Genomic DNA, 27,628 nt, shown 5'->3' on the forward strand with positions numbered 1-27,628 from the left:
GGAGAATATGTGGGAAACAGAACACAGAGAGGAGATAGAAACTGCGACAAAGAGAAGTGAGGCAGAGCCCAATCAGGAAATCCATCTGGAGTCATGAAAAGAATAGAACAGGGGGGATGAGCAGGGAAATAGTGGATAGCAATGGAGTAGGAAACCAGAAGCTGGGACTGCTGAACCAAAGGGGGTTTGGGATCCCAGCGTGATCCAGAAGACTATTGATATTGGACTGGGAGCAAGACAGGTAGTGTGAAAGAGGAGCTGAGCATTACACTTAACAATCACAGTCCAGACAGGACAGACAGCCATAGTTCAGACAGGACAGAACTAAGGTCCGATAAAGGTACAAAAGGTTCTAACAATCTGCACTCCAAGAAGTGTGGGCAAGAAAGCAAAGGGCTTAGAGTTTACTGAAACAGTCAATATTCAGAAGGTGGATTTGGGCAACCAAGTGAGCTTTTTGTCAGGAAAAAGACCCAAGAAACGGAATTGGGGGACCACAGTCAGGCACTGGGCAGCAAGGCAGAGCTCTTGATCAGGATGGCCTGTAGTATGGTAAGAAATGTGCCACCCGAGATTTAAGGGGTGAGAATTGAAAACTGTGGAAGAAAGTCCTCATAGACGCATGCTGGATGGCATCCTGGAGCTGTTTCTCCGCAGAGGCCTCTGTGTAGGAACTAGCCCAGATAAGATTCCATATGTAGAGCAGAGGTGTCCAACAGCGTGACAAGAGGCCATGAGCCCATTAATAGTGATGAGCAAAAGAAGGACACTTAATACGGAACTCTGTGGAACACCATTCTCCTGTGTCCATGGTGCCAACCCGAACTCTTAACAACAACAGAAACTGGTGAATAAAAATCAGGAGGGTGCCCCGAGACTCCAGTTCATGGTGTGTAATTAAGATGTCAGTGCACCAAGCCATTTCATAGGCCTTATGAAGATCAAAGGAAACTGTGGCAAAATGGTAGCACTGAGAAAAGGCCTCCCAAATTGTGGTTTCCAACAGATGCATATGATCGATCAGAGACTGTCCCTCCAGAAAGTCAGTAATAGATGCTGAAAGGTTTAGTTCTTACTGGACAGTACTACAACTCAAAGCCCAGATTTTTCGTTTTAAAAGGAAACTGATTGACAATGTGAACTTGCACAGAGAATTTACTGTGGGAGAATTTACTGTGGAAGAAATTACAAAGCTCTGTTACATTAAGACTAAAAAAAAAAAAGAAGAAGAAGAGAGAGAGAGAGAGAAAGTCTCAACCCATTTCTGGGTGCTCACTGGTAATTTACAGTATGCCAGGTAAACCACAGAAGAATGACACTCACTTATTCTAGATGGAAACCACTGTTTCATAAAGCTTTTAATCTTACATACACACATGCACCTTTCTGTTAGAATTGTATTTTTCAGAGCTTTGCACCTCCTTTTGTATATTACATGCCTGCCACATGATAAAAAAGATCATTCATCGCTGCCTTCCTTGTAAAAGAATATGTGGTTTCACTGGTCAAGAAATAGAAGCTGCATTGCCAGCCACCCAAGTAACACAGCACAGACAATTCCCAGTAACCAGTGTTGATTTTGCAGGACCATTAAACACAGAAGTGGGAAATACTAATGGTAAATGCTATGTTGCACTATTTATCTGTCCTTTGATTCCATACAAAGATTTATTGGTTGACATGGTATTCCACGCACCAACTGCAGTGACAATGCTCAAAAATTCCATGCACCGGAACTGTGGTGGGGAGAATTCAGGGAGAAATGGTCAGCTCAATGAAAAGATGTCTCAGAAAAGCGCTCGGATGCTCAACTATAGACGAAGAAGGGCTGTAACTCCATTGAGAAGGGAAGAGACCTCTGAGTAGTCAAAAACACCCAGTAGAGATATCGTCTTTGTGGAGGACTTAGGCGTTGAAGCAATTGGTTATGGATGGAATCGGGACCAGGGGCTGAACCATGGGAAGAGGAGAGGGCCAGAAGTAGTTCCCATTCAGTGAAAGGTTCACTGGAGAATTTCTCCTGACAATGGGTAAAACACAATTGAGAAGCTACAACCTGCTGTTTCTGGGGGAGGAAGGCAGCCAGATAAGATGCTGGTGCAAAATGTGTTGCAAGGTGTTCCACAAGAACCGATGGATATGTACGAAGGTGATTTGGGAGGGCAACGCCCAGGATGGAAGACACTTGTTGGCAACATGGGAGGGTGCGGAGCATAGCCCATACCCATGACGGAGGGACAGAAGAACTTAGGGAGAAGACAGAGCATCCTCAACACACTAGCTAGCTCTGTTTTAAGTAACAGGCTTTAGCATGAATGTGTTCAAAGGTAACAAGACCAGTGGAAGGTGCCACTTACTGTGTTGCAAGGTTCACCCGTGATCACAGATGGGGATGGCAATGGCTGTGCTCCACCAAGGACATATCCAGCAGCAAAAGAGGCCTGCCACATGTGAGGTGTCAATGCTGACTGTGGGAATTTATTATATAATCAATACAAGCTGACAAAAAAAAGGGTGAACATAATCTGAGAGGTATATAGAGCCAATCAGCAGAATGGAAAGCCCAGGAGGATAACTTGGCCATCAGGAGGCCGGAAGAGAATTAGAGAATCAATGGGAAGTAGCCACTATTGCAGAGGTCATTGTGCTGTGACCAGTGTAATGAAGCGAGAAGGGGATGGGAAGTGAGTGAAAGATCAATGGCAGAGAATGTGCTGTAAATGGCTCAAAAATGGGTATGGAAACCATCATTTAGAAGGCACAGCTCATGGTCCTCAAGGAACTGTTCTATGAAGAGACCCCAAATAGACTAAAAAGCACTGACCCACAAGGGGTGATAGGGCATTAAAATTCTCAAGGAGGAGGAAGAAGAGAGAAGGAAGTCACTGAAGGACAGGTACAGCAGTGAGTGTAGATGGCCTGTCAAGAGGAATATAGAGACTGCAAAGCATGGCTGCACAGTCCAAGTGGACCTGGACGGCAGCCACTTCCATTGTAGTATGAAGTGGGATTTACAATTAACAATGCCCGTATGGTTGAATGTGCAAACATAACTAGAAGTCCTAAAATGCTGGCCCTGTCCCAAAAGAAAGCCTGTAACCCATGAAGGGTCAGAGAGTGAGCATCATTCCTGTAGAACAACCACAAGCTGTGGACTAAAAGGAAATAAAAGGCTGCAACTCCAGAGGGTGACATAGTAACTGCTACAATTCCATTCAATAAGCATAGAATGGGGATCCAAATCGGAGGCGAACAGGCTGAAGCTGGTCACACCACCGGATCACCACCCATCACCAACAACTTGTCAGAAACAGGTTATGATGGAGAATTCACTACCTCCAGAGCCACCAAAGGGGCCTTGTCCTGGGACTTGTATGTCTCTTTTTTTCTCTTTTGTAGGTCGATGAGGACAGGGCCCCGAGAGAGAGAGAGAGAGAGAGAGAGAGAGAGAGAGAGAGAGAGAGAGAGAGAGAGAGAGAGAGTGGGCAACCTTAGGGTACCTGGACAATGGGTCCCATGGCCAATGTGTGGCAGCAAGCCTGCAGTCTGGGAGACACTGGAAGGAGAGGTCTTGAGAGGGAGCTAATGGTATGCCCCCGTTCAATGAATATTTAGTAAATGATTAAGCATCAATAGGAACCAGACTTCTGCATTCCTATTGCAAGGCTAGCAACACAGATATGAGCACGACAGTTCTTTGGATGGCCTCTGTGGTGACAATTCTGCAATCATCTGCCCATAGAAAACACACTTCAGACCCTACATACGTTGGGTACAACAACAATGCTGCCAAATAAGTATCTTAAAGCTGTCTCTTAGCCAAAACTAAAAACATGCAACCAGATCCACACCACTATGTTTGTTGTTTGTTTTGGTCTTCAGTCCTGAGACTGGTTTGATGCAGCTCTTCATGCTACTATATCCTGTGCAAGCTGCTTCATCTCCCAGTACCTACTGCAACCTACATCCTTCTGAATCTGCTTAGTGTATTCATCTCTTGGTCTCCCCCTCCCAACACCACTAATAGATGCTGAAATGTTTAATTCTTACTGGACAGTACTACAACTCAAAGCCCAGATTTTTCATTTTAAAAGGAAACTGACTGACTAGAGGAAATTTGCACGGAGAATTTACTGTGGAAGAAATTACAAAGCGCTATTAGGTTAAGACTACAAAACACTTTTTATTTTTTTTAAGGTCTCAATCGATTTTTGGATGAAGATTTGTTACAGCTCAATGGTCATTTACCGTATGCCAGGTAAACCACAGAAGAGTGACTCTCACTTACTCTAAATGGGAACTGTCATTTCATAAAGCTTTTAATCTTGCACACATACATGCATATTTCTGTTAGAATTGTATTTTTCAGAGATTTGCACCTCCTTTTGGATATTACATGCCTTACACATGATAAAGAAGATCATTCATCCCCGCCTTCCATGTAAAAGAGCGTGCGGTGTCACTGGTCAAGAAATAGAAGTTGCATTGCCAGCCAACCAAGTAGCACAGCACAGACAATTCCCAATAACCAGTGTTATTTTGCAGGACCATTAAACACAGAAGTAGGAAATACCAGTGGTGGTAAATGCTATGTTGCACTATTTATCTGTCCTTTGATTCAATACAAAGATTTATTGGTTGACGTGGTATTCCACGCACCAACTGCAGTGACAATGCTAAAAAAATCCAAGCATTGAACAAAGATATACTGGAACTGTGGTGGGGAGAATTAAGGAGAAAGGGTGAGCTCAATGAAAAGATGTCTCAGAAAAGTACTCGGATGCTCGGCTATAGACGAAGGGTTACAAACTGTGTTCTTGAATATTGAAGCCACTCTGCACTCAAGGACTATTTCTCAAACTGAGGATGAAATAGTCACTCCAGCACACTTCCTCAAGGGGGAGAGACTTTAAGTATTGTCAAATGGACATGAGGCACTGACTGCGCAGACTAGATGAGAGCATTCAAACTCTGTCAAAAAACAGCAGAGTAGATTTCTAGAAGCACTGGCCTTAGAAATACATTATGCTCCTGTATAACTTTCACCAAGTTAAATGTCCAAATGGAGTATCTGTAAGAATCCAAGTTGGTGATTTTTTACTCCTCCAAGAAGTTCTTCCACGGCACCTGTGGAAAAGGGCATGAGTACATGAACCGAAAGAAGGCAGAGATGGAAGTTTCACATGGCCAGCCTTGTGACAGTGGATGGAAGGCATGTCACATAATCTGTCCAACTTGTCATACCTTTGCAGGTAGACCAGGGCAGGAAGGACCCAGAGAATTGTTGAAACGATGTTTCTGCATTGCATTATATCTGTGAACTGTTAATGACATATTATGTAATCTCTGTCATATATGCACTCCATGCTAATAAAGTTTCTTCTGTGCGACATTTCAAATTTCAAATTCACTTTCTAATTATTCTGCAACAGATGCATTTAAACATAAACTGACTTAGGTATTTGAATCAAATGGATAATAATAATAATAATAATAATAATAATAATAATAATGCTGAAACAAGACTCCAACTGGTGATTAAGCAACTAAGAGTCTCAAGCACTGCCAATAGAACCAAGCAGCCATACCTCTCATGAATTAAAGTCACTCTGATAAAATTTTTTTTTTAGTTGCATTGAATACTGATAACTGAGTTCAGAACTTCATGTCGCATAAAAATAAAGAACTACAAAAACAAAGTTGCTGTGTGGTCGTCTTCTAAGTAGAATCTCAAAGCTGCAAGTATCAAGTTTCTCACGATAAAAGTACCTGATTGAAATCTAAGGAATTTATTATCCTTTCTGTGTGCGTATCTGCAGCTCCGCATCACTATTACTTCACGATAAATGATCAGTAACATTACCCTCTACGAGTTTCTGAATTTACATTACTGATGAAATGTTGAAATAAAGAGAATAAAGGAAATGGATTTTGGCTTAATGAGTGTGCAAATTATCAGGTCCCCCCCCCTCCCCCCATTTTTCTTTTACATATTCATATCAACATATTCCAGCCCCACATAAATCATCTTCACATGAACAGTGGAACTAAGTTTTCTTAAGTACATTGTAAGGCTATGTGATGAACGATTACAAAACAAGACACCTTCACTTCCACAAATTAATGAATTTATAAATGAAAAGACTGAAAAACAATGCCAATAACTGGTAGGGTATTTACCTGCCCATTGCCAACTTGTGCATGCTGCTGCTGGAGATGATGTACTGTAGTTTGCATGTGTGAAGAGGCTGCAACAGCTGCTGCAAGCCGTTGTGTTGCCATGTGGTTATTTACAAAAACCATATGTTCTGCAGCCGGCTGAAAACAAACAAGACTCCTCTGCAATCAAATAATGTTACAAGTAAGATGTCTTGAGATTTTACAGAAACGCATTTTATTGATAAATTGCAAATACTAGGTAGCATTTTAAAGTCAGATGTAAGCTCTTCATAAAACTGTCATTTTGTGTTGATCTTATTACGATTTATGACACCACAGACAGCACATTAAAAGTCAAACTCATCTATTATTAGTGGTGTGCAGCAAAAGAACTATCAATCATGGAAACTAAGAAAGTGGTTGACAACCAAAAATTACAGAAGTGATAAAAATATTTCTGCAGCAGCATGGCTGAACGAAAGATGCAAATGATAAAGTCCAGAGAAGTACACCCGTACCAACCAACACAGACACACAAGTAAATAACAAATGAGAACTAAGTAATAAAAAACTCAGTGATTGGCATGTCAAATATGACTGGGTTCAACTAAAAACAATAAACTGGTTGTTGGTTGGGGTAGTGAGCTTTACATCGGTAATCAGTCTGGTGTAGTTGTACTTAATGAATTTATGAAATGAGAAATTATGAAATTCATGAAATGCAAAAAATTACTTAAATGTGCACTCACATAACAGCTACTGGAGAACACTATTTGCCTCTACATAAATCTGACCTGCAATTACGTAATCACTGTTCTAAACACAGATCCGTACATGCTAATAACCTGCAATACAACCACAGACCTAATAACCACATAGACAAGATTATAGTTAGTTTAGTATTTATCTGATTCAAGTCAATAAATTTGTCTCTTCATCTTCGTTCTTCCACCCAGATGAATCTAAGTTGTGAAGTTTTATGACGTTAGGCTCCATAAAAAAAACCATGCCAATTTCTTGCTTTTAGTCTTTGAGATGCATGTCTTACCAGTCAGCCCATGCAAAATTTATGATGCTTTAGATTGTTAAGTGCATGAAACTCTTAATGTGTGCAACTTGAAGCATGATGTTTTTTTTCTGTAACATACAAATTTACATGAGCCCGTGTAATCTTGGTACAACTGTAATGACAAGATTATGGTGGCAGTCCAGTAACTTGTTACTGAAGTTGTTTTGTGATCTCCCCTACTTCACCAGAACAGTTTGCATGCTTGTGGGCCTTAGGAAGCAGCTGCAATTTCACTCCAGTTTCTTACGAGTTGTGAGCATCCCATTGTTCAAGTGATAGTATCAGATTACATGGTAGTCTCAGAGGGGCTTTGTTGGCTTTCACATAGTGAATGTTGGCACTGTCCATCACAATAAGCAAATTTGGGGGAGGTATCACAATAAATGGCTTGTAAGTCATGGTACATCATTTCACAATGGCAATTTTTAAATTTGACACCTCAAACATTAAGTTGCTCTGAGGAATAACGGCAGTGTCAACTGATCCTTTGTGAATGACAATAAGGCAACATCTGTTACACATCAGAATTTTCAGGCCGCCATGCACACCAGTTATTTTCTTTCACACTGATCTAGTGTGGTTCTGTTTTACAGATGTTTTATCAATGAAACAGATGCTGTGCCATGGTCTCTGACCTTTTGCATACTTCACTGCAGTCACAGTATTACTTCTCTCCATAAGTAATTTGATGCTAATGGACATTTCAAGCAATTGTCCTTTAATATTGTCCGTTGACTGTCACTAAATTCACAGCTTCGTTCATTCGCTAGTATGTACTGTGTAGTCAGGAAGCATACACATCTAATATTGTGCAGCAGAAAACATTTTCAGTGAAGTCTTCTAGCTTACCTATTTCTTTCTAAGGATGGTGTTGCTTCCCTAGCAACTTAGAAGTTATGTATTTGCTAACTTTATCAGACACATTAGCTTCCATTTATTTCCACTTCACAGTTCTCACATCAATCCCACACCACATAATTTGGCTTCTATTGCCTGGCAGATGGCAATCATAGAATGTGCACTATGTGTGGAAGTGTAATCTGCTGAATCTCTTTTGAAGAAAGAATACGTACAAAACACTATAGCTTAAACTTGTTTGTGTAACACATGGTACTTTCCTTTTCCATCACCCATAACAAATGCTGCGGAAGCCCAAAATATAATGTGGTTGTCGGGGGACAAGCTTTACTCCCGCATTATAGTGTACCTATGGTATAATCAGTTTATCAGCGAGGACAAATGGCCGTAGACAGAGTGTGTATACTGGAAACACACAATATCCTGTTGCAGAACACACTCTCACTAGTTTCTCAGCAGTATGTAGGTGGGAACTCACATTACATGTCCTTGGTTCTCACCATCCACTTGGCCTTAATTTATATTAATTTCTCCGGCCTCAGCATTTCTGTTCAGTAACTACTTTTTTCTTCATTTTCTTTTAGCTTTCTGTATCTCTTACTTCCTGACCCGTCTACTTTTCCCCAGGCCCCCACCTCTACCACATACAATGCCCTTAGCTTTCCCCCTTATCAACCCATGCACAATGTTTTGTCAGTAACTCTGCCTTGCACATTCAAGCTCTCAGGTTTTCAAATCTCATCTGTTGCAGTCCCCAACAATCAACCTTCCCTTCTCATTCTGTCCATTAAATCTCCCAATCTGGAGTTTTGGGTGACTTTTCTGTTAACTCTCCTCATTTCCTAAACCTCACTAGTCCTATTCCTTCATTTGTCCTCCCCCCCCACCCCTTCAATCCTTCTGCCAAAAGGACAACCCACTGGCTCCAAAAGCTTGCACTTTCCCTTGATTTTTGTGTGTGTTTTCTCTTGCAGATGCTTGGTGAGTACATGATGTATTTCCATAGAAACATCATATTGACAGCAGAATGGGTAAATATGACAACATAATTTTTCTTCCGGCTGACTCACTAAAGAGTACTGTGTTACATTAAGTAATCAAATTATGAGTTAAGCTGCAGTGTATATTCCCATGCTGATGCAGTAATCAACAACCAATAAGAACTAAAAAAACATTTATTGCTGTTTCCAAAGACAAACACATTTCAACTTTTTAAGTTCAACAGTTCAGTACTCCCCTTACTACCTTCAGCCGGTGAAAAAAGAGAACCTATGCGTTTTTGTGCATCCGACTTTGAACCATTGATTGATTTCTCCTATAGTAATACAGATTTCATGCTGGAGATGAGTGGGAATTATTTCATGAATAAAAGGGCAGGCCAGATTATTTAGGATATTGGGTCAATGCTTTATCTTTCAGGAAGGTATGAAGATATGGAACACAAACCGGGAGGTTCACTACTCATGACTGCCACTGGGAAGAAAATTATCAGGTAATACTCTGAAAAAGCTAAGAGGTGTTACTGTTTATGTCCATCAACAAGCCTATAATTCCATAATCAGTTCTTTTTGACATATTTTGGACAATGATTCTTCATCGTCATCATACGGTTCCACAGCACAGCTTGATAATATATTGACTACTGTTTTGCTCATCATACATATTATAATGCTTTGAAATTACACAACCAATAATATTTTATTTATAGACACAGCAGTGAAAAACATATTTAATATGTACTTTATGTTTGATGCACTTCTGAATACAAAATGTGGGTAGTACATCAAAATTATTTTTTAAGTTGGAAAGAGACCCATCATTCATGAAGCTGCAGTAAATAATTTTTTTTAGTTTAAGTGTATCATATTGTGCTGCACCTTAGTTCATAGTAATTAATATATTGGTGTATTTCTCATGTTCTTCTTTATATGATTATGCTCACAATCAAAGTTTACACTTCAGGTAACAGCTACTTCTCGCTGTATTTAGAAACAAATAAGAGATTATCTCAGATCCATGGCCATAGTTATCTATGTGCTAGTATTAACTGGCACTGCTAATGATATGTTAACATATTCACAAGCAGGAGTAAGTGGCACGCATACACTGTTAGGTTAGCTTGCGTTCATGCCATGGGGTGACACATCACTTTTTAGTAAAGTGGTGCGTTATCCCTGTCTAGCTGACCCACAAACGATGATTGCCAAAACGAAAGTATTTGTTATTAGTTAATATGTTTACAATTGTAAACCATAGGGAAGTTACATTGTTCATGCAAGTACAGTGGCCCTCAAGGACACTGTGCTTCTCCAAAACGGGACTATGATACCAGTTTCGCTAAGTGTGCTGGTTGAGCAGTTATTCTGCACTATGACATCCCAGCTCAGAGAAGCAGTGCATGCCACTGAGAAAACAGGGATGCACGACAGTGGCACTTACATAATGGAAGAAAAACAGAGAAATTCTATTCTGTCTATCTGATTGTATAGAACTATTGTTCATGAACATTATACAGGGTTAATGTCGGATCAATGTATGATCTCAAATTGTAAATGAAGTGTTATCTTATTTATGATATTATAAATAAAGATATAATGTAATTGTACTGAACGGAAGAGCTGTCTATTATTTTGGTAGAACTGAGGATTGATTTGAGTTTCCAGCAGAGGTGCACTAGCAATGGTGAAGTAGTCCACATCAACAGAAACTACACGGTTTATCTGAACGATATTTCAAGACGCAACAGTTCAGAGTAACAGGATTCACAATCTGAACATATATACTATTTCAGACAAAGTGAACACTTCATTCTCACCCCATGTGCAGGACCCACATTAATTCTGTACTGGAAAAATCAACTAACTTTGATTAAGAAGATTATATTAAATATAAATCAAGAAGCAATTGAGAATTTTGGAAAGAAATTTCACTGCCAAATATTGCTGTTGATCTTCACAATATAGCCAATAGCACAAATGTAAGACAAAACTCATAAGGGTACCATTATCAATACCCTCACTAAATAATCAATAATAATAAGGAACAGTTAGCACTATCAGGAGGAGGTGGGTGCATTAGATTGCACACTCTTCGGCAGAAGCAGGACAAACAGTTCAATCTGGAATGAGCAGCCGATGATGATAGTTGGGGCGTGGCCCCACAGTCAGAACAGTTCATGTTAGTTATAGGAAATATCTGCATTATTAATACTTTAATGAGCTGGTGAATAGAGGAAGTTATTCTAAAATGATGTAATAAGTTTTGCCAACATTTCAGCAAGGTATCAAAAGTTATATGTGGAATAGAGATCACAGATTATTACATGTGTCGCTGCCCTTAATGCCATATGGGAATTTTAAAATAAATAAGGTGACCGTTGGTATTACAGGATATTGGAAGAAATTATACTGAGAGCCAGTGTGTCACTTTAATCATTCAGAATGTAATTTTCAAGTCAAATTTTACCTTGTGGTCAGAAGGAGCTAGTGCTGTGAAACTGCGTAAAAGTCAGATTAGGGACCATTTACTTGTCTCAGGAATTAATGAACTGTATTTAAATAGAGCGACTTTTATTATTCCACAAATATCGCTGAAAACAGATCCCTATGAACTTAGGAAGCAGTGTATACGTAGGTCTCAGGACACATGGTAGACTTCAATACATGTAATCACCAACCCTCTTTCCTCATTTCTTTGATATCTAAGAGAGCTGTTAAATAACAAAGGGGCAGCTTGATAGGTTCCCAGGAACTATGCCGGATAATATTGTGAAAACCGCACAATATTTCAGCGAGACAACTGCCCGCCATCTTCAGGTGCTATTGTCGCGTCGCTGAGAAGCTCGCCAATTTATATGTTGGTTGTCTAGAACAGCGGAGGCGCCAGCGGGGGCATAACATCATCGAAGACCAATTGTAGAAGGCATCAAATACCAGAGCCCTCTGCTGGAGAAACGGGTCATGGTCTGCGGAAGCGCGCCGCGGTGCGGGAAAATGCGACTGGGAGCTTCTCAGCGACGCGACAGTAGCACCTGAAGATGACAGGCAGTTGTCTAGCTGAAATATTGTGCGATTTTTACAATATTATCCGGCGTAATTCCCGGGAACCTATCAAGCAACAGGATAGCCTCAAAAAGCACAATAAAGGGGCAGTTGCAAGCGTTAGTAATAGTGTCTAAAAAGAAATAACTGAGTTTAAAGAATTAATGTGTTGATGAATTACTAATATATAGGCTGACAACAATTGTCACACAGAAGATTGGTGCAGCTTAGGGGCACAAAACTGTAAATGTGAAAATAAGAGTTCGGAGATAATAAAGGATTAAAGTTTGCAGTAATCCACAAATCCGAATAATTTTATTCTAACAACCATTTTGTTCTGGATGGCTTTTCACATCGATATTCTTCCATAAAGAAATAAAACGAACAAGGAACAGAGTTGTTGTTGTTGTGGTCTTCAGTCCTGAGACTGGTTTGATGCAGCTCTCCATGCTAATCTATCCTGTGCAAGCTTCTTCATCTCCCAGTACCTACTGCAACCTACATCCTTCTAAATTTGCTTAGTGTATTCATCTCTTGGTGTCCCTCTATGATTTTTACCCTCCACGCTGTCCTCGAATGCTAAATTTGTGATCCCTTGATACCTCAGGGCATGTCCTACCAACCGATCCCTTATTCTATTCAAGTTGGGCCACAAACTTATCTTCTCCCCAATCCTGCTCAATACCTCCTCATTAGTTACGTGATCTACCCACCTAATCTTAAACATTCTTCTGTAGCACCACATTTCGAAAGCTTCTATTCTCTTCTTGTCCACACTATTTATTGTCCATGTTTCACTTCCATACATGGCTACACTCCATACAAATACTTTCATAAATGACTTCCTGACACTTAAATCTATACTTGATGTTAACAAATTTCTCTTCTTCAGAAACGCTTTCCTTGTCATTGCCAGTCTACAGTTTATATCCACTCTACTTCGACCATCATCAGTTATTTTGCTCCCCAAATAGCAAAACTCCTTTACTACTTTGGGGGCAACGGCCTTGCCGCAGTGGATACACCGGTTCCCGTGAGATCACCGAAGTTAAGCACTGTCGGGTGTGGCTTGGATGGGTGACCATCTAGGCCGCCACGCGCTGTTGCCATTTTTCGGGGTGCACTCAGCCTCGTGATGCCAATTGAGGAGCTACTTAACCAAATAGCAGCGGCTCCGGTCAAAGAAAACCATCATAATGACCGGGAGAGCGATGTGCTGACCACACGCCCCTCCTATCCGCATCCTCAACTCAGGATGACACGGCGGTCGGATGGTCCCAATGGGCCACTTGTGGCCTGAAGACGGAGTGCTTTTTTTTTTTTTTTTTTTTAAAAGTGTCTCATTTCCTAATCTAATTCCCTCAGCATCACCCGACTTAATTTGACTACATTCCATTATCCTCGTTTTGCTTTTGTTGATGTTCATCTTATATCCTCCTTTCAAGACACTGTCCATTCCATTCAACTTCTCTTCCAAGTCCCCTGCTGTCTCTGACAGAATTACAGTGTCATCGACGAACCTTAAAGTTTTTATTTCTTCTCCCTGGATTTTAATACCTACTCCAAATTTTTCTTTTGTTTCCTTTACTGCTTGCTCAATATACACATTGAATAGCATCGGGGAGAGGCTACAACCCTGTCTCACTCCCTTCCCAACCACTGCTTCCCTTTCATGTCCGTCAACTCTTATAACTGCCATCTGATATCTGTACAAATTGTAAATAGCCTTTCGCTCCCTGTATTTTACTCCTGCCACCTTTAGAATTTGAAAGACAGTATTCCAGTCAACATTGTCAAAAGCTTTCTCTAAGTCTACAAATGCTAGAAATGTAGGTTTGCCTTTCCTTAATCTTTCTTCTAAGATAAGTCGTAAGGTCAGTATTGCCTCACGTGTTCCAACATTTCTACGGAATCCAAACTGATCTTCCCCGAGGTCGGCTTATACTAGTTTTTCCATTCGTCTGTCAATAATTCGTGTTAGTATTTTACAGCTGTGGCTTATTAAACTGATAGTTCGGTAATTTTCACATCTGTCAACACCTGCTTTCTTAGGGATTGGAATTATTATATTCTTCTTGAAGTATGAGGGTATTTCGCCTGTCTCATACATCTTGCTCACCAGATGGTAGAGTTTTGTCAGGACTGGCTCTCCCAAGGCCATCAGTAGTTCTAATGGAATGTTGTCTACTCCCGGGGCCTTGTTTTGACTCAGGTCTTTCAGTGCTCTGTCAAACTCTTCACGCAGTATCGTATCTCCCATTTCATCTTCATCTACATCCTCTTCCATTTCCATAATATTGTCCTCAAGTTCATCGCCCTTGTATAGACTCTCTATATACTCCTTCCACCTTTCTGCTTTCCCCTCTTTGCTTAGAACTGGGTTTCCATCTGAGCTCTTGATATTTATACAAGTGGCTCTCTTTTCTCGAAAGGTCTCTTATTTTTCCTGTAGGCTGTATTTATCTTACCCCTAGTGAGATAAGCCTCTACATCCTTACATCTGTCCTCTAGCCATGCCTGCTTAGCCATTTTGCACTTCCTGTCGATCTCATTTTTGAGACGTTTGTATTCCTTTTTGCCTGCTTCATTTACTGCATTTTTATATTTTCTCCTTTCATCAATTAAATTCAATATTTCTTCTGTTACCCAAGGATTTCTACTAGCCCTCGTCTTTTTACCTACTTGATCCTCTGCTGCCTTCACTACTTCATCCCTCAAAGCTACCCATTCTTCTTCTACTGTATTTCTTTCCCCCATTCCTGTCAGTTGTTCCCTTATGCTGTCCCTGAAACTCTGTACAACCTATGGTTTAGTCAGTTTACCCAGGTCCCATCTCCTTAAATTCCCACCGTTTTGCAATTTCTTCAGTTTTGATCTACAGTTCATAACCAATAGATTGTGGTCAGAGTCCACATCTGCCCCTGGAAATGTCCTACAATTTAAAACCTGGTTCCTGAATCTCTGTCTTACCATTATATAATCTATCTGATACGTTTTAGTATCTCCAGGCTTCTTCCATGTATACAACCTTATTTTAGGATTCTTGAACCAAGTGTTAGCTATGATTAAGTTGTGCTCCGTGCAAAATTCCACCAGGCAGCTTCCTTTTTCATTCCTTAGCCCCAATCCATATTCACCTACTATGTTTCCTTCTCTCCCTTTTCCTATTGTCAAATTCCAGTCACCCATGACTATTAAATTTTCGTCTCCCTTCACTACCTGAATAATTTCTTTTATCTCATCATACATTTCTTCAATTTCTTCGTCATCTGCAGAGCTAGTTGGCATATAAACTTGTACTACTGTAGTAGGCATGGGCTTCATGTCTATCTTGGCCACTATAAAACGTTCACTGTGCTGTTTGTAGTAGCTTACCCGCACTCCTATTTTTTTTATTCATTATTAAACCTACTCCTGCATTACCCCTATCTGATTTTGTATTTATAACCCTGTATTCACCTGACCAGAAGTCTTGTTCCTCCTGCCACCGAACTTCACTAATTCCCACTATATCTAATTTTAACCTATCCATTTCTCTTTTTAAATTTTCTAACCTACCTGCCCGATTAAGGGATCTGACATTCCATGCTCTGATCCGTAGAATGCCAGTTTTCTTTCTCCTGATAACGACGTCCTCCTGAGTAGTCCCCGCCTGGCTATCCGAATGGGGGACTATTTTACCTCCGGAATATTTTACCCAAGAGGACGCCATCATCATTTAACCATACAGTAAAGCTGCATGCCCTCGGGAAAAATTACGGCTGTAGTTTCCCCTTGCTTTCAGCCATTCACAGTACCACAACAGCAAGGCCGTTTTGGTTAGTGTTACAAGGCCAGATCAGTCAATCATCCAGACTGTTGCCCCTGCAACTACTGAAAAGCTGCTGCCCCTCTTCAGGAACCACAGGTTTGTCTGGCCTCTCAACAGATGCTCTGGGGCAGTGAAATGCTTGGCTAGAAACTACTAAAGCAAGCCTGAAATCTCAAAGTGATGAGATACATACAAGTACAGACAAATACAGTACTGATGTAAAAGAGTCAAAAAGAGCAAAGACAGATGATTTCAGTGTTATATTAGGAAAATTGACTGCCAAAGTACACAATTGATGAGAAAAAAGATCATCAAACCAATATGTTAGATGAATATACTGAAAAATCCTGCAAGAGAAACAAAGAAGTAAGTAAAAATTTGTTAGACTTTGTGCAATGTCAGGTATCATGGACGGCCTACACTGCCAGCTGCTGGGACCACGTCAACAAGTACCAGCACAGAAACTTCAAGTGCATGCCTGGTCAACAGGTTCGCCACATGCGGCCACCATCCTCTTGGACCTGCTTGTTTCCGCACAGTCACATGTGTGCAGGTAGGTCCACAAGTATCCTGGCACTCCACTGTATTTAGGTTGGTTGGTTGATTTGGTGGGAGGGGCCCAAACAGTGAGATCATCAGTCCCACTGAGTTAGGGAAGGCTGGGGAGGAAGTCAGCGATGCTCTTTCTAAGGAACCATCCTAGCACTTGCCTGAAGAGATCACGGGAAACCTCAGTCAGAGTGGCCAAACGCAGGTTTGAACCGTTGTCCTCCCGAATGCGACTCCAGTGAGCAACACATTGCACCACCTCACTCGGTGTATATTTAGGGCAGAGCCCAGTGGTGCCGAACCAGTTCTTCTGGATGAACTCTCTGAGCCAATGTGACAACTGCTGCTGCGGTTCTTAAATTTGGAGGCCCACTTGGAATCGTGCAACCAGATCTCCAATGTCCGCTTTCCCCACTGGGACTCTTCGCTGTGTGGAACAGCCAACTTAAAGCTCGCCAAGACCAGGCCTCTGCAGCGTGGCCAATTGTGGACTCTGATTTTTGGGCCATCGTCGTGTCATGTTATTAAATTTTCAGTTCCTAATGAATATATAATTTGTATTTTGTTATTCAGTTTGGCCTTCTGTCAATTAAGCATACATTGTGTATCTGTTTGCTGTGACCCAGACTACATAGTGAACTCCCAATTTTGTGGCTTAAATCAAGCTCCAAGAAGGAGACTTGAGTTTATGTATACTTCATGGGCTGTAACATCTGGGCACCTCCATCAGTGTCGGATACAACATTTGGCAATGAGGCATTTGGTTTTTGTGGCCTCCATTTCCACGTGTGCGCTTGCCCCAGGTGGACGGCATGTTTTCGTGTGTTTTTTAAGTTTTGAGTGAACTGACATTTGTTCTTCATTCAAGCACTACTTGTCTTATGAATGTTTTACTGCTTCTACAGAACATGCAACAGGCTTACGACTGGTGTTTGAGAAGATGGCTGTCATCAACAGGACATTGCTAAAACTTTCCAACCACCCATCATGTTCTGACTCAGTGAAAGGATTCCAAGCTGCACCCCTGCCATTCCAAGCGTCTAACAAGAAAATCAAGCAATGGACCAACTGTGTGAACCATGTTGCACAAACACTTCCTGGCACACCGTACTAGATGTTCAACAATGTGCATTCTTTTTGGCCCACAAATGCCCTGAAGTGTACCAACTACAGCATTAGCTCAACCTAGATGTCTAACCTCACACCCTGCTTATGAATGTGTAGTCACGCTAAACAGACTACTCTGACTTGTGCACATCACAGTCAGGTGTCAAGTTTTTTGGCTGTCAGAAGTGAAATGGATACCAAGGCTACAAGGCCTTTTGAGAGACTGCCATTTTCAATGGGCAAACCATCAGTGCAAGCAGTCTTACACAGCATAATTGGTTAAGGATATGATTCTCTTCCACTCTCCAGATGAAGGCCTCTAGAATGACCTCCTCAAGACCTCATTAAGGCCTTTGAACAGTCAATCTGGTCTCCAGCAGCATTGTGGGACCACTCGCAGGCATTTGCCACCTGCCTAACTTGACAAACACACCCTCAGCCCCAGCCTCTGCACCAGTCTGAGTGTCTGACCACCAGCGAAGACATTATGGGCAGACAAAGGTCCCAGCTATTGCCCTCCTGCAGCAATTGTTCTGTAACTCCATAAGCAATGCTACATTTGTTAATTCAAATGCACAGCCTGCCAGAAAATAAGATACAAAACTGAAATCTCCCAGTCATCCACCGAACCCTCAAATTCCAGCTCAGATGGTATTGCACATGGAAATGTAGACCACATTTCCAAGCATACCAATTGCCCCACAGCACAGCACATGTATCTTGGAAGATACTGCAGGTGTTTATTGTCTTGATATCCTACGTATCCCACCATTCTCCCTATCTCTGATTGACTATTAACTTTAACAGTGGTTAACAATGAGGTCCCATTGCTGTTCCAAATCAATACCAGAACCTTAACAACCACTGTCGATTGAGAAACATACTGCCGCAAGCACTACCCTCTTCTACAAATGTTTGGCAAACAGCTAAGAAGCTAATGTAATGACACCATTAAAGTCAAGGACCAGTTCAGCACCCAGGTACAGTATCAGGCAGCTTCCTTGACAAACGGCATACTCATAGTAGATGCAACAGGGGCCTCTGTTGTATCATGGCCTGCTCATTTCAAAAGCCCGCCAGAACACACAGACCTGGACAACAGCTGCTAGGCTGCGCTCCTAATATCTGAGAGCACTGCTGTCGCTGCCTCAGTGCTCAGTGTGGGCCATGCCCCATGCAGCAGTCTATCGGCACCTGTGGCCATGCTATAAAGCTAACAGCACAGGGGCCCAGATCTGACTCATGTTCTGGGTGCACTCTCATATTTTTCATTATATGCAGCGTTGTAGCTTGATTCTTGATACTGTAAAATCTAGGATCTCACTTCGGTTTACTCTTTGGACTTTTCATACTTTTATGTTTTCTTCATTGTTCACCCATCACTGTTGTTGTCATTCCATGTGGTTTTTGGTGACTCAAATGTCGATGCCCTCAGCAGATTGGCCAGTATATTTTGGTTCCAACCAAGCCAGCACACTGCCTTGAATGATGGGTGGTGTTCCTTTCAGGGTATCATTAAAATATCCAGTACCGGCCCATGGCTCAACATGAGAATACAGATATCCTATCAAGACTTTTACTGAGGCATTACCCTGAGTTTGACACTGCCCCAGAAGTCTGTTTTCACATGGCTGCTGAAGCAAAGTAGGTGGTAGTGAGTCTGCTCTTGGATGCAGCAGTCACTACCTGTTGGTCATCAGAAGAGCCCATTCTCCGTTAAGTGAGGCAATTATCAAAATATGGTTGGCCAGCAGACTGCAAGAACCTAGGCCACCCAGACATGCAAGCACATTGGTGTCATTGGTATGAGCTGTCTACTCTCAACAGCATCCTTGTGCTTCAAGGGGACAATCGTTACACCAGAGCGATCATTCCACAAGCTCTCTGACACTGCATTTTGACTCTCCCTCACGAAGATCTTTGGGGAATGGCCCTCACCAAACACCTGATTTGCTAACATTTCTACTTGGAGAGATGTCAACAAAGGTACTGCCCAAATGGTAGTGGCACACGCGATTTATCAAGCATGCAAGAAGCACCAGTCAGTCAGTAATTTGCTTCACCAGTCTTGCAGTTATCTAGACATTGCCAACCCCTATTTTGGGCTACTCCTGGTCGGCTATCATCAATGTAGGCAGTGGTTTTCTGTTTGTTTCACAGATGACCTCTACATTATCCACAAAAACAATCCAGGATTTATCTCATATTTTTGCAACTGAAGGACTCCAGAAGCTATCATGATACAGAAGAGCCCACAGTTCACAACAGCAGAATATGGCAGGTTTTGTTCAGAGAATGGTACGTCACTGAATCATAGGCATCATTCCACCATGCTTCCAATGGTCTAGCAGAGAGGTTTTGTCCACACATTCAGGACAAAAATGAAAAAGTTGCATCATCACTACACTTTTGACAAAGTGCTCATTTTGGTTTTGGCCTCCTACTGCTCCTTCCCACAGGAAGGATCTACTCCAACCAAAAGAATTGAACAGCAGTTGCATCACTCACAATTGTCTCTAATCCATCCTACCACTCTCCACTCCTGTCTCCAGCGTTCAAGCTGTTACTGATGTTCCCTCCAGGATGAAATCTTGTCATTAATGTTTTCCAAGAGTTGCCAACACTGGATAGCAACTCCCATAATGCACCATTTATGCAGAGCAATGGTTGAAGGTCAACTCCAGGATGGTTCCTGATGCAGAAAACATATTCAGATGTGCCCTCACAAGGCATCAACATTCGGACCGGAAAACTCCCACAATTTTTTGTTCCAGAATTGTACACTTCAACACCCAGGAGCACTGACAGCGAACACCAATTACCTATGCTTCCAGTTTCATGGCGCCCACGTAGCAAAGAGACCAGCTTTCCTGTGGGTCTGCCACTTACTCCCATGGGCATGTCACTGCAAACACTCACAGGCAGCAGAGCATACTGCTCCACTCTTACCCTGCTATCCCTCCTCCCCTCTGCCCCAAACTGCTTCCTTCTACCACAGCCGATTACCGCTCAGGTCAGACATAGCACAGTCTGCAGTCAGGCCCCAGCAGCTGTGGGAATGTGTGTGTGTGTGTGTGTGTGTGTGTGTGTGTGTGTGTGTGTGTGTGTTTTATATTTTTGGAAAGAGGACTTTTTTCCGAACACTTAAATGTTTATTAGTCTTTTGCATTGTGCCTGTCTACAACTCAACAACTCCTCTATGGGGTGAGTAGAACTCTATTCCTTTCATATTATTGTTATTCCATCCTGGACTTTCCAGGGCTTGCACTTTTTGAAAATATATTGAACCCCAATTATGTCATCGCCTTCAATCCTTCTTCTGCTACACTGGTCAAGTTTCTGATCATTATGGTAAATTCCTCTACTTATTTCATCAAAGGTAACATTTGAAATAATGTGCAGCAGCTATAGATTCTGGATTCAAAATAAAACTTCTTTCCTCAGTTGCTCATAGCACTGTCGGAAGACTTCAGGTATTAATCTCCTCCTGTGGCCAATTGCTGCTTGTTATTACCATTTTTAATTTTCTTGATTTGTATCCTATAATTGTGTCCACTGTGTCTTGATGCATGTCTTTTACAGTGGAAGTTTTCTATTTATGAGTTTTGTATGGTGGCCATCAAGCTGACCCCCCCCCCCCCCCAAATGTGATTTTCATAAAATCATTGTAGAGTAGGATATTTACATTAATGGAACAGTTGCATGTGAAATTGAAAGTAACTGTAATAACAGAATTTTGAAGTACATAAAGAGTTCACCAGAAATCCTAGTAACAGATACTAGACAGAAAGAGACGATTAATAAATTTAAATATTTGGGAGGTATGATTCAAGAAAATAGCTTAGAAAAATTTGCTGTACGTGAAAGAAACCCAAAATTATAGCACCACAACACAGCAACCACAATGTCTCTATGCAAGTGAACAGATAGTACTGAATTACAAATTACACACACCTGAAGTCCTAGAAGGAAGAATCATTTTAAAAACACTCAGACCACTAAGAAACACAGAGGTATTGAAACTAAGAAGTAATGAAGAAGTAGATTGCAACATAGGGAAAGCATAAATGAGATGTTACAGAAGAGGCAACTGCTATATTTTCAACATTTATACAGAATGAATGGTAACAAGTTGACCAAACAGACTTTTTAAATATTTTGGGACAAGAAGTCAACTATAGCCTGGGTTCAAGAAGTTAGGAAAGATTTGGAAACAAACAACGTGTGAAAGAGATGCAACAGAGACATAGATTTTTAAGAAGAAAGTATTAAAAATGGAAGGGTTCCATGGCAGAAGAAGACAGGGTCAAAATGGTCTGAGGAGAGAAAAAGGATACATAGTGAGAAGATGAAATAATACTGGAGGAAGAAGAAAGAAGGAACTTAGGAGGAAGCAATGAAATTGGCAAGTGCTCCTTAGATGACCCAATGGAAAAAGGAAAAGAAGAACTTTGAAGTACCGTCACATTCTAACCACAATTCTGTCCAAATCCGAAAGCAAGATCATGAGTGAAGAGCAGTATTTATCACTGAAAGCACATTTATTACTGATATCAACATACAGACATAACAGAACTCAGCTCCTAGATGAAGAGTGCCACTATTTATACAAACATCAAATATTACAGAAGCTGAGTTGCCTTGGTATATATTTATTCCAATTTTATTAGTCCATCTCCCTGCCCTCCCTCTCTGTCCATCTTCTTCTCTTCCCTTTCTCTGTCCATCTCCTCCTGCATTCTCTCCACACATTTTTACCCTGATCCCACTAGGAGGTTCCTGGTTCTTAGCCCACAATATTTCTTCCCAGATAGTAATTAATGTACATACAAAGTTATCTGGAATCAGTCCAGGGGTTTAAGAGGAGCTTTTTAACTGCATCTTTGCCTGAGTACACATATCACATATATTTGACATATTTCACCCGAATTTCTAGCAAATTTTATCCTGCAGTTTCCTTCTCAGACAGCTCAATGTTTATGATGTCATACCTCCTGAACTATGTGTCATACAATGATATATTTTTGCAGATACATGCTGTAGTATATGGGAATACTGTCTGCAAAGTGTGTTGCTAATCCAGTTAGCAGTAAAGAAGCAATTAAAACATCATGCCAGATGGGGCAGTTGAATTGCATGAACAGTGAGAATGTAATGAGCAATAAACTGTTTTCCATTCCTCATTTTGTGGGGGGTGTGGGCAAGAAAAAGTCTCGTAAAGATTTGAAATTATGTGTAGAATTTGTTGCAAGTTACTAAGTACTCTCATTCTCAAATATTGGATTAATTTAGTCTGGCTATATGCACAGGGCGAGCTACTCTACAAGCAAGCAGCATGGCTCATGGCATTTCTCCATCCCCTGGAGAAAAAGTGACCTTTTCTTTTAGAAGTTCTCACAAGAGATGATTACAGCACCCAGGAACTAGATCTTGACAAGGATCCTCTTTATAGCAACATCAAAGGATGATCATGTTCTGGTCACATTGTCACATCTGCTGCATTATGATGAACGTCAAACGTAGCTCCTGCCATTGAAGTTTCACTGTTGTCAAGCATGCCTTCAGTTTCCTTGAATTAGAAGTCTCCATCATCAATCTGTGCCTCAGGACTGCAGTAGGGTTTCATATGAAGGCCATGAATGACATCTCTGCACTCTTCTTGATGATGGTTTATAATCATCAACTTCGTATGTGGCATCCAATAAGTAACAAAGGATATGATGTGACCCAAAGTAGAGTTTTAGCAACTTTTCCAGCAGTGCCACTTTCCACACAGGTGTAAAAACACATACCAAGGATCCCAGGATGCATCTCACTGGACTGTGCTTGGGATTATAGTATTATTGGTCCTTCCCCTGGGTATCCAGAGTCCGTACACCAGCTGTCTTGCTTCTTCGGTCCTGGTGATCAGGCATTTCACTTAATAATACTGGATATCATCCAGCTGAAAGAGGACATGAATCCATTGCCATACTGGCCTCACAACTGTGGAGGAAAAAGAATGGTGTGAAGTCTTTAGTCTCTAGCTACTCTGTGCATGCCACAAAGAGGAGTACTGTATACCAATCTCTATTCAAAACCACCGTACATCGATAACATGTCTGGCAATACATTATTTAATCATTCTGGGAGGCTATTCATCTATGACTGGTGGGCAGATGCCATCCTGTGGGTGATGTCAAAACATGAAATTATCTCTGGTATTAGTCTCGAGTGGAAGGTTTTTCAAAATGGTTCAAATGTCTCAGCACTATGGGACTTAACATCTGAGGTCATCAGTCCCCTAGAACTTTGAACTACTTAAACCTAACTAACCTAAGGACATCACACACATCCATGCCCGAGGCAGGATTCGAACCTGCGAGCGTAGCAGTCGCGCGGTTCCGGACTGAAGTGTCTAGAACCACTCGGCCACCGCGATAATTTTTTCCACCATCAGACACCATCATACAGGGTTCTCCTAGCTTCAAAATGTCTTCTACATGGAATATTGCAATTTCTGAAGCTACAGCAGTTGGCACGACATTGGTGACAGCATAACTGGTAAGGTAGTCATTACAAACTGTCATCCATTGATTCCCATCTGTTGACTTTGGAAATATCCTGAATAAGGTTGATGTCAAATTGGTGGAATGGTGCTGTGGAATTGGTAATAGAGATGCCCCGGAGATAATTGCCTCATGCCCATCTAGCCAGTCAATCTGACAGAAACTTCAGGCTAATAAGCCAGAATTGAGAATGGTGGTCACAACAGTGAATGGTTAGCCAAATACATACAGATGGAACTTATTCATGGCTCAAACAACTGCAAGGCACTATTCCTTGGTTGCAGAGTAGTTCTCCTCTGACTTTGAGAGTATTCTGAAACCATTAGCAATTACTTTTTTGGCACCTTCCTGAATTTGTACTACAGCCGCATCTATCCCTTAACTGCTAGTGTCCATGTGAATTCCTGCCTTGGCATTATTCTCAAACCATGCTTGGTCTGGAGAAGATGTTAGTGCCTAAGGACGCAAGAAAAACCTTTCTTACACATTGTCTCAGAGAAATTTGCTGTCTCCTTCCAAACAAAGAGGCACTTTTTCAGACTCTGGCAAAGGGCCTGCAGTCTGAACACACTTAACAATGTCATCCAAATAGCAAAGACACACTGTGATATAGCGTTGAAGCAAGTTGTCCTTGACACTTTTGAAGGTGGCTGGAGATTTACAGAGTCAAAACAGCATAACTTTGTCAGATGTTATGAAGACAGTCTTCTTCTGGTCAGCTTCATGACCCTCAATTTGTCAGTAACCTGGCTGCATGACCATAGCTGAGAAATACTTAATGCTCATTTCAGGCAATCCAGTATGTCATCCAACACGTGGCCTTTGGTTGACATGTTTTTTCATTATTTTGTTCATCCATCAGTAGTCAACACAGAAATGACAACTGCCATCTTTCTTCTTCAAACAGACCACAGAAGAGAAGCAAGGACTCTAAAGGTTCTATGATGTCATCTGGCAGCCTCACCTCCACTTCCTCCCCGATTACCCATAGTTCAACCGATGACACCCTACACAATTGCTGGCTAATTGGTGGATGATCCTCAGTGTTGATACAGAACTTTCCCATTCACTATATGGTCTTTTCTCCATTCCTGATTTGAAAGCATTCAAATGTTGTCGCAACACAGATTTGTCAGTGTTCCTCCCTCACGCCAGATGCCAATAGTGACTCGATAGTAGCGTCCTCCACTACACTGTTTGCGAGCCTGAGTAGTCTTTTGCAATCAACAAAATCTTCACAGTTTAACTGAACATCTAGGTCAACCACTAGAACTTGTCTTGATGATGGTGAGATAAGAAGGTCTTCAACAGCAAACACTTGTCCAGAGCAATATTTGTTATTATGTGTACTTGCTGAAATAGCTTTGTCAATCTGGACCTCTGATCTTCCACAGACTATGACTATTAATGACGCCTACAAGAAGACCCACCTGAGGACAGCAGTATGAGTAAATTCTGTTATAAAGTTTGTGTTCTCTCACTGATAATTTTTCTTCCGTTACATGTTCCTGTTGGCATGACACATTTCACATTTACGACAACAGCACCACCTCTTTTGTATCACAGAATGCACACTTCCAATTAGGATAAGCTTTCGACATTAGAGATAAAGGAGTCTTAGTCTGCTAATGACAGATAAGTTGGCCACTGACGATGATGTCAATGACATTTCCTGATATCTTGGTAACTGTCATCCACAGAGAATTTTCAGCAACAGTGGTCTCACCTCCATGGATGGTCACCTTCCTTAGGTTTCTGAATTTGGTGGCTAAAGGGGCTTCGTATCACAGGTCAACCATATTCGTCACCAATTGACTGGCACAAGTAGAACTGTTGTGATGATTGGCATGTAGCAGCTTAGTAGTCGTCAAATAGTTGTCTTCTTTCTTTGCTGGAATGTGCAATGAATCCAGGGCATCCACAGTGGGAACAAACTGGCAAAAATGCCTGAATCAGAATCAGTCCCCCCCCCCTCTCTCTCTCTCTCTCTCACACACACACACACACACACACACACACACACACACACACACACACACACACACAACACTACAGTCTTGGCTGTCGAGGCCAGACTGTGTCTGGTCCTGGCAGAAAGAGATTGTGGTCATGTGTGAGAGTTGCACTTACATGTGCTTGTGTGTGTGTGTGTGTGTGTGTGTTTGTGTGTGTGTGTGTGTGTGTGTGTGTGTGTGTGTGTGTGTGTAAGAGGAGCTATCCATCGTTTTTGGGACTGGTGCTGCCACCTGTTAAAAACCTTACCTTTGAAATAATGGTCACCACACCCACGAAATAGTTCTAATCCGCACATACACACTGATCCCAGTGCTTCTGCCACTGGTGAAACGTTTTCTGGAAGTCCTGTTCTTTGAGGGTGTTTATCACCAACAGCGAGGTTTCTTGAATCCTCTTTAGAATGTCGAACTGATGGCCTTTCAACTTGAGCTTCAGGTCTGGGAATAGCGTGAAGTCATAAGGTGCCAAATCTGGCAAGTACGGTGGGTGGGGTACAACCGCCATGTTGTTTCCTGGTGAGCAAGGACGTGTGACAGGGTGCGTTGTCATGATGCAGCAGCCAGTTCCCTTGATGCCAAAGTTTGGGCCGTCGTCGCTGCACATTTTCACGGAGCCATTGCAAAGTGTCACAGCAGTATGCGGAATTCACTGATTGGTTGGGTGGAATGAATTCTTTGTGCACAATTCCCTTGGTATCAAAGAAAACAATGATCATGTTCTTCACTTTGCTCTTCACCTCTCTCGCATTTTTGGTTCTTGGAGAGTCTGGGCTCTTCCACTGGGACGATTGTTGTTTTGTCTCTGGGTCATAACCGTAAATTCAGCTCTCGTTGCCGGTGATAACTTGTGACAAGCAGGTTAGATCATCAGATTCAGTCTGACGAATCTGTGCCCACTTCAACATGCTGTGCCTTCTGATCGGTAGTCTAGATTCCTGGCACAAATTTTGCGGTGACACAATGCATGCCCAATTCATCAGTCAACATTCATTGACATGTCCCATACCCAATACCCACTTCATCCGCAAGGTGTTGAATGGTTTGACGCTGATCTGCACGAACCAATTGTGGAAGTTTGGCAACAATGTCTAGCGTTGTGTGGCTAACGGGCCTTCCAGTGTGAGCATTGTCTTCAACGTCTGTATGGCCAGCCCTGAATCGAGCACGCCACTCAAACACACGCGTACGGCTCATGCTCTGCCCCTCAAACACTTGTCGAATCATTGCAAGGGTCTACATACCACTTTTCCCGAGATTCGCACAGAATTTGATACACACACGCTGTTCTGTTCGCAGATCCATCGTAAAATTGCCACACACCAAACACAGAGTATTACGGAAATCACTGTGGACACGCAACCTGTCCTCCCAGCTGAATGCCACTCCGCAGACTGACTCATCAGATATGCAGCTCTCGCCACCTAGCAGTACAAAGATCTACTACTCCTGCTTTCCAGATGACAGCACCAGTC

At 41.8% G+C, this 27,628-nt stretch overlaps 1 protein-coding gene and 1 pseudogene across 5 annotated transcripts in view; one reads left to right on the top strand and one right to left on the bottom strand.

The window, feature by feature from the left end:
* The window catches only part of LOC126162871 (pumilio homolog 2), a 593,093-nt gene that overhangs the window by 525,854 nt on the left and 39,611 nt on the right, over window positions 1-27,628 (bottom strand). For all 5 annotated transcript variants that reach the window (XM_049919652.1, XM_049919655.1, XM_049919653.1 and 2 more), the window contains exon 4: window positions 6,181-6,318. In XM_049919652.1, the coding sequence (XP_049775609.1) occupies window positions 6,181-6,318 (138 nt within the window). The remainder of the gene's footprint in view (window positions 1-6,180; window positions 6,319-27,628) is intronic.
* LOC126163829 (5S ribosomal RNA) lies at window positions 13,124-13,235 on the top strand (annotated as a pseudogene).

The sequence above is a fragment of the Schistocerca cancellata genome, chromosome 2 (assembly GCF_023864275.1).
Source record: "Schistocerca cancellata isolate TAMUIC-IGC-003103 chromosome 2, iqSchCanc2.1, whole genome shotgun sequence".
NCBI classification, from domain to species: Eukaryota; Metazoa; Arthropoda; class Insecta; order Orthoptera; family Acrididae; genus Schistocerca; species Schistocerca cancellata.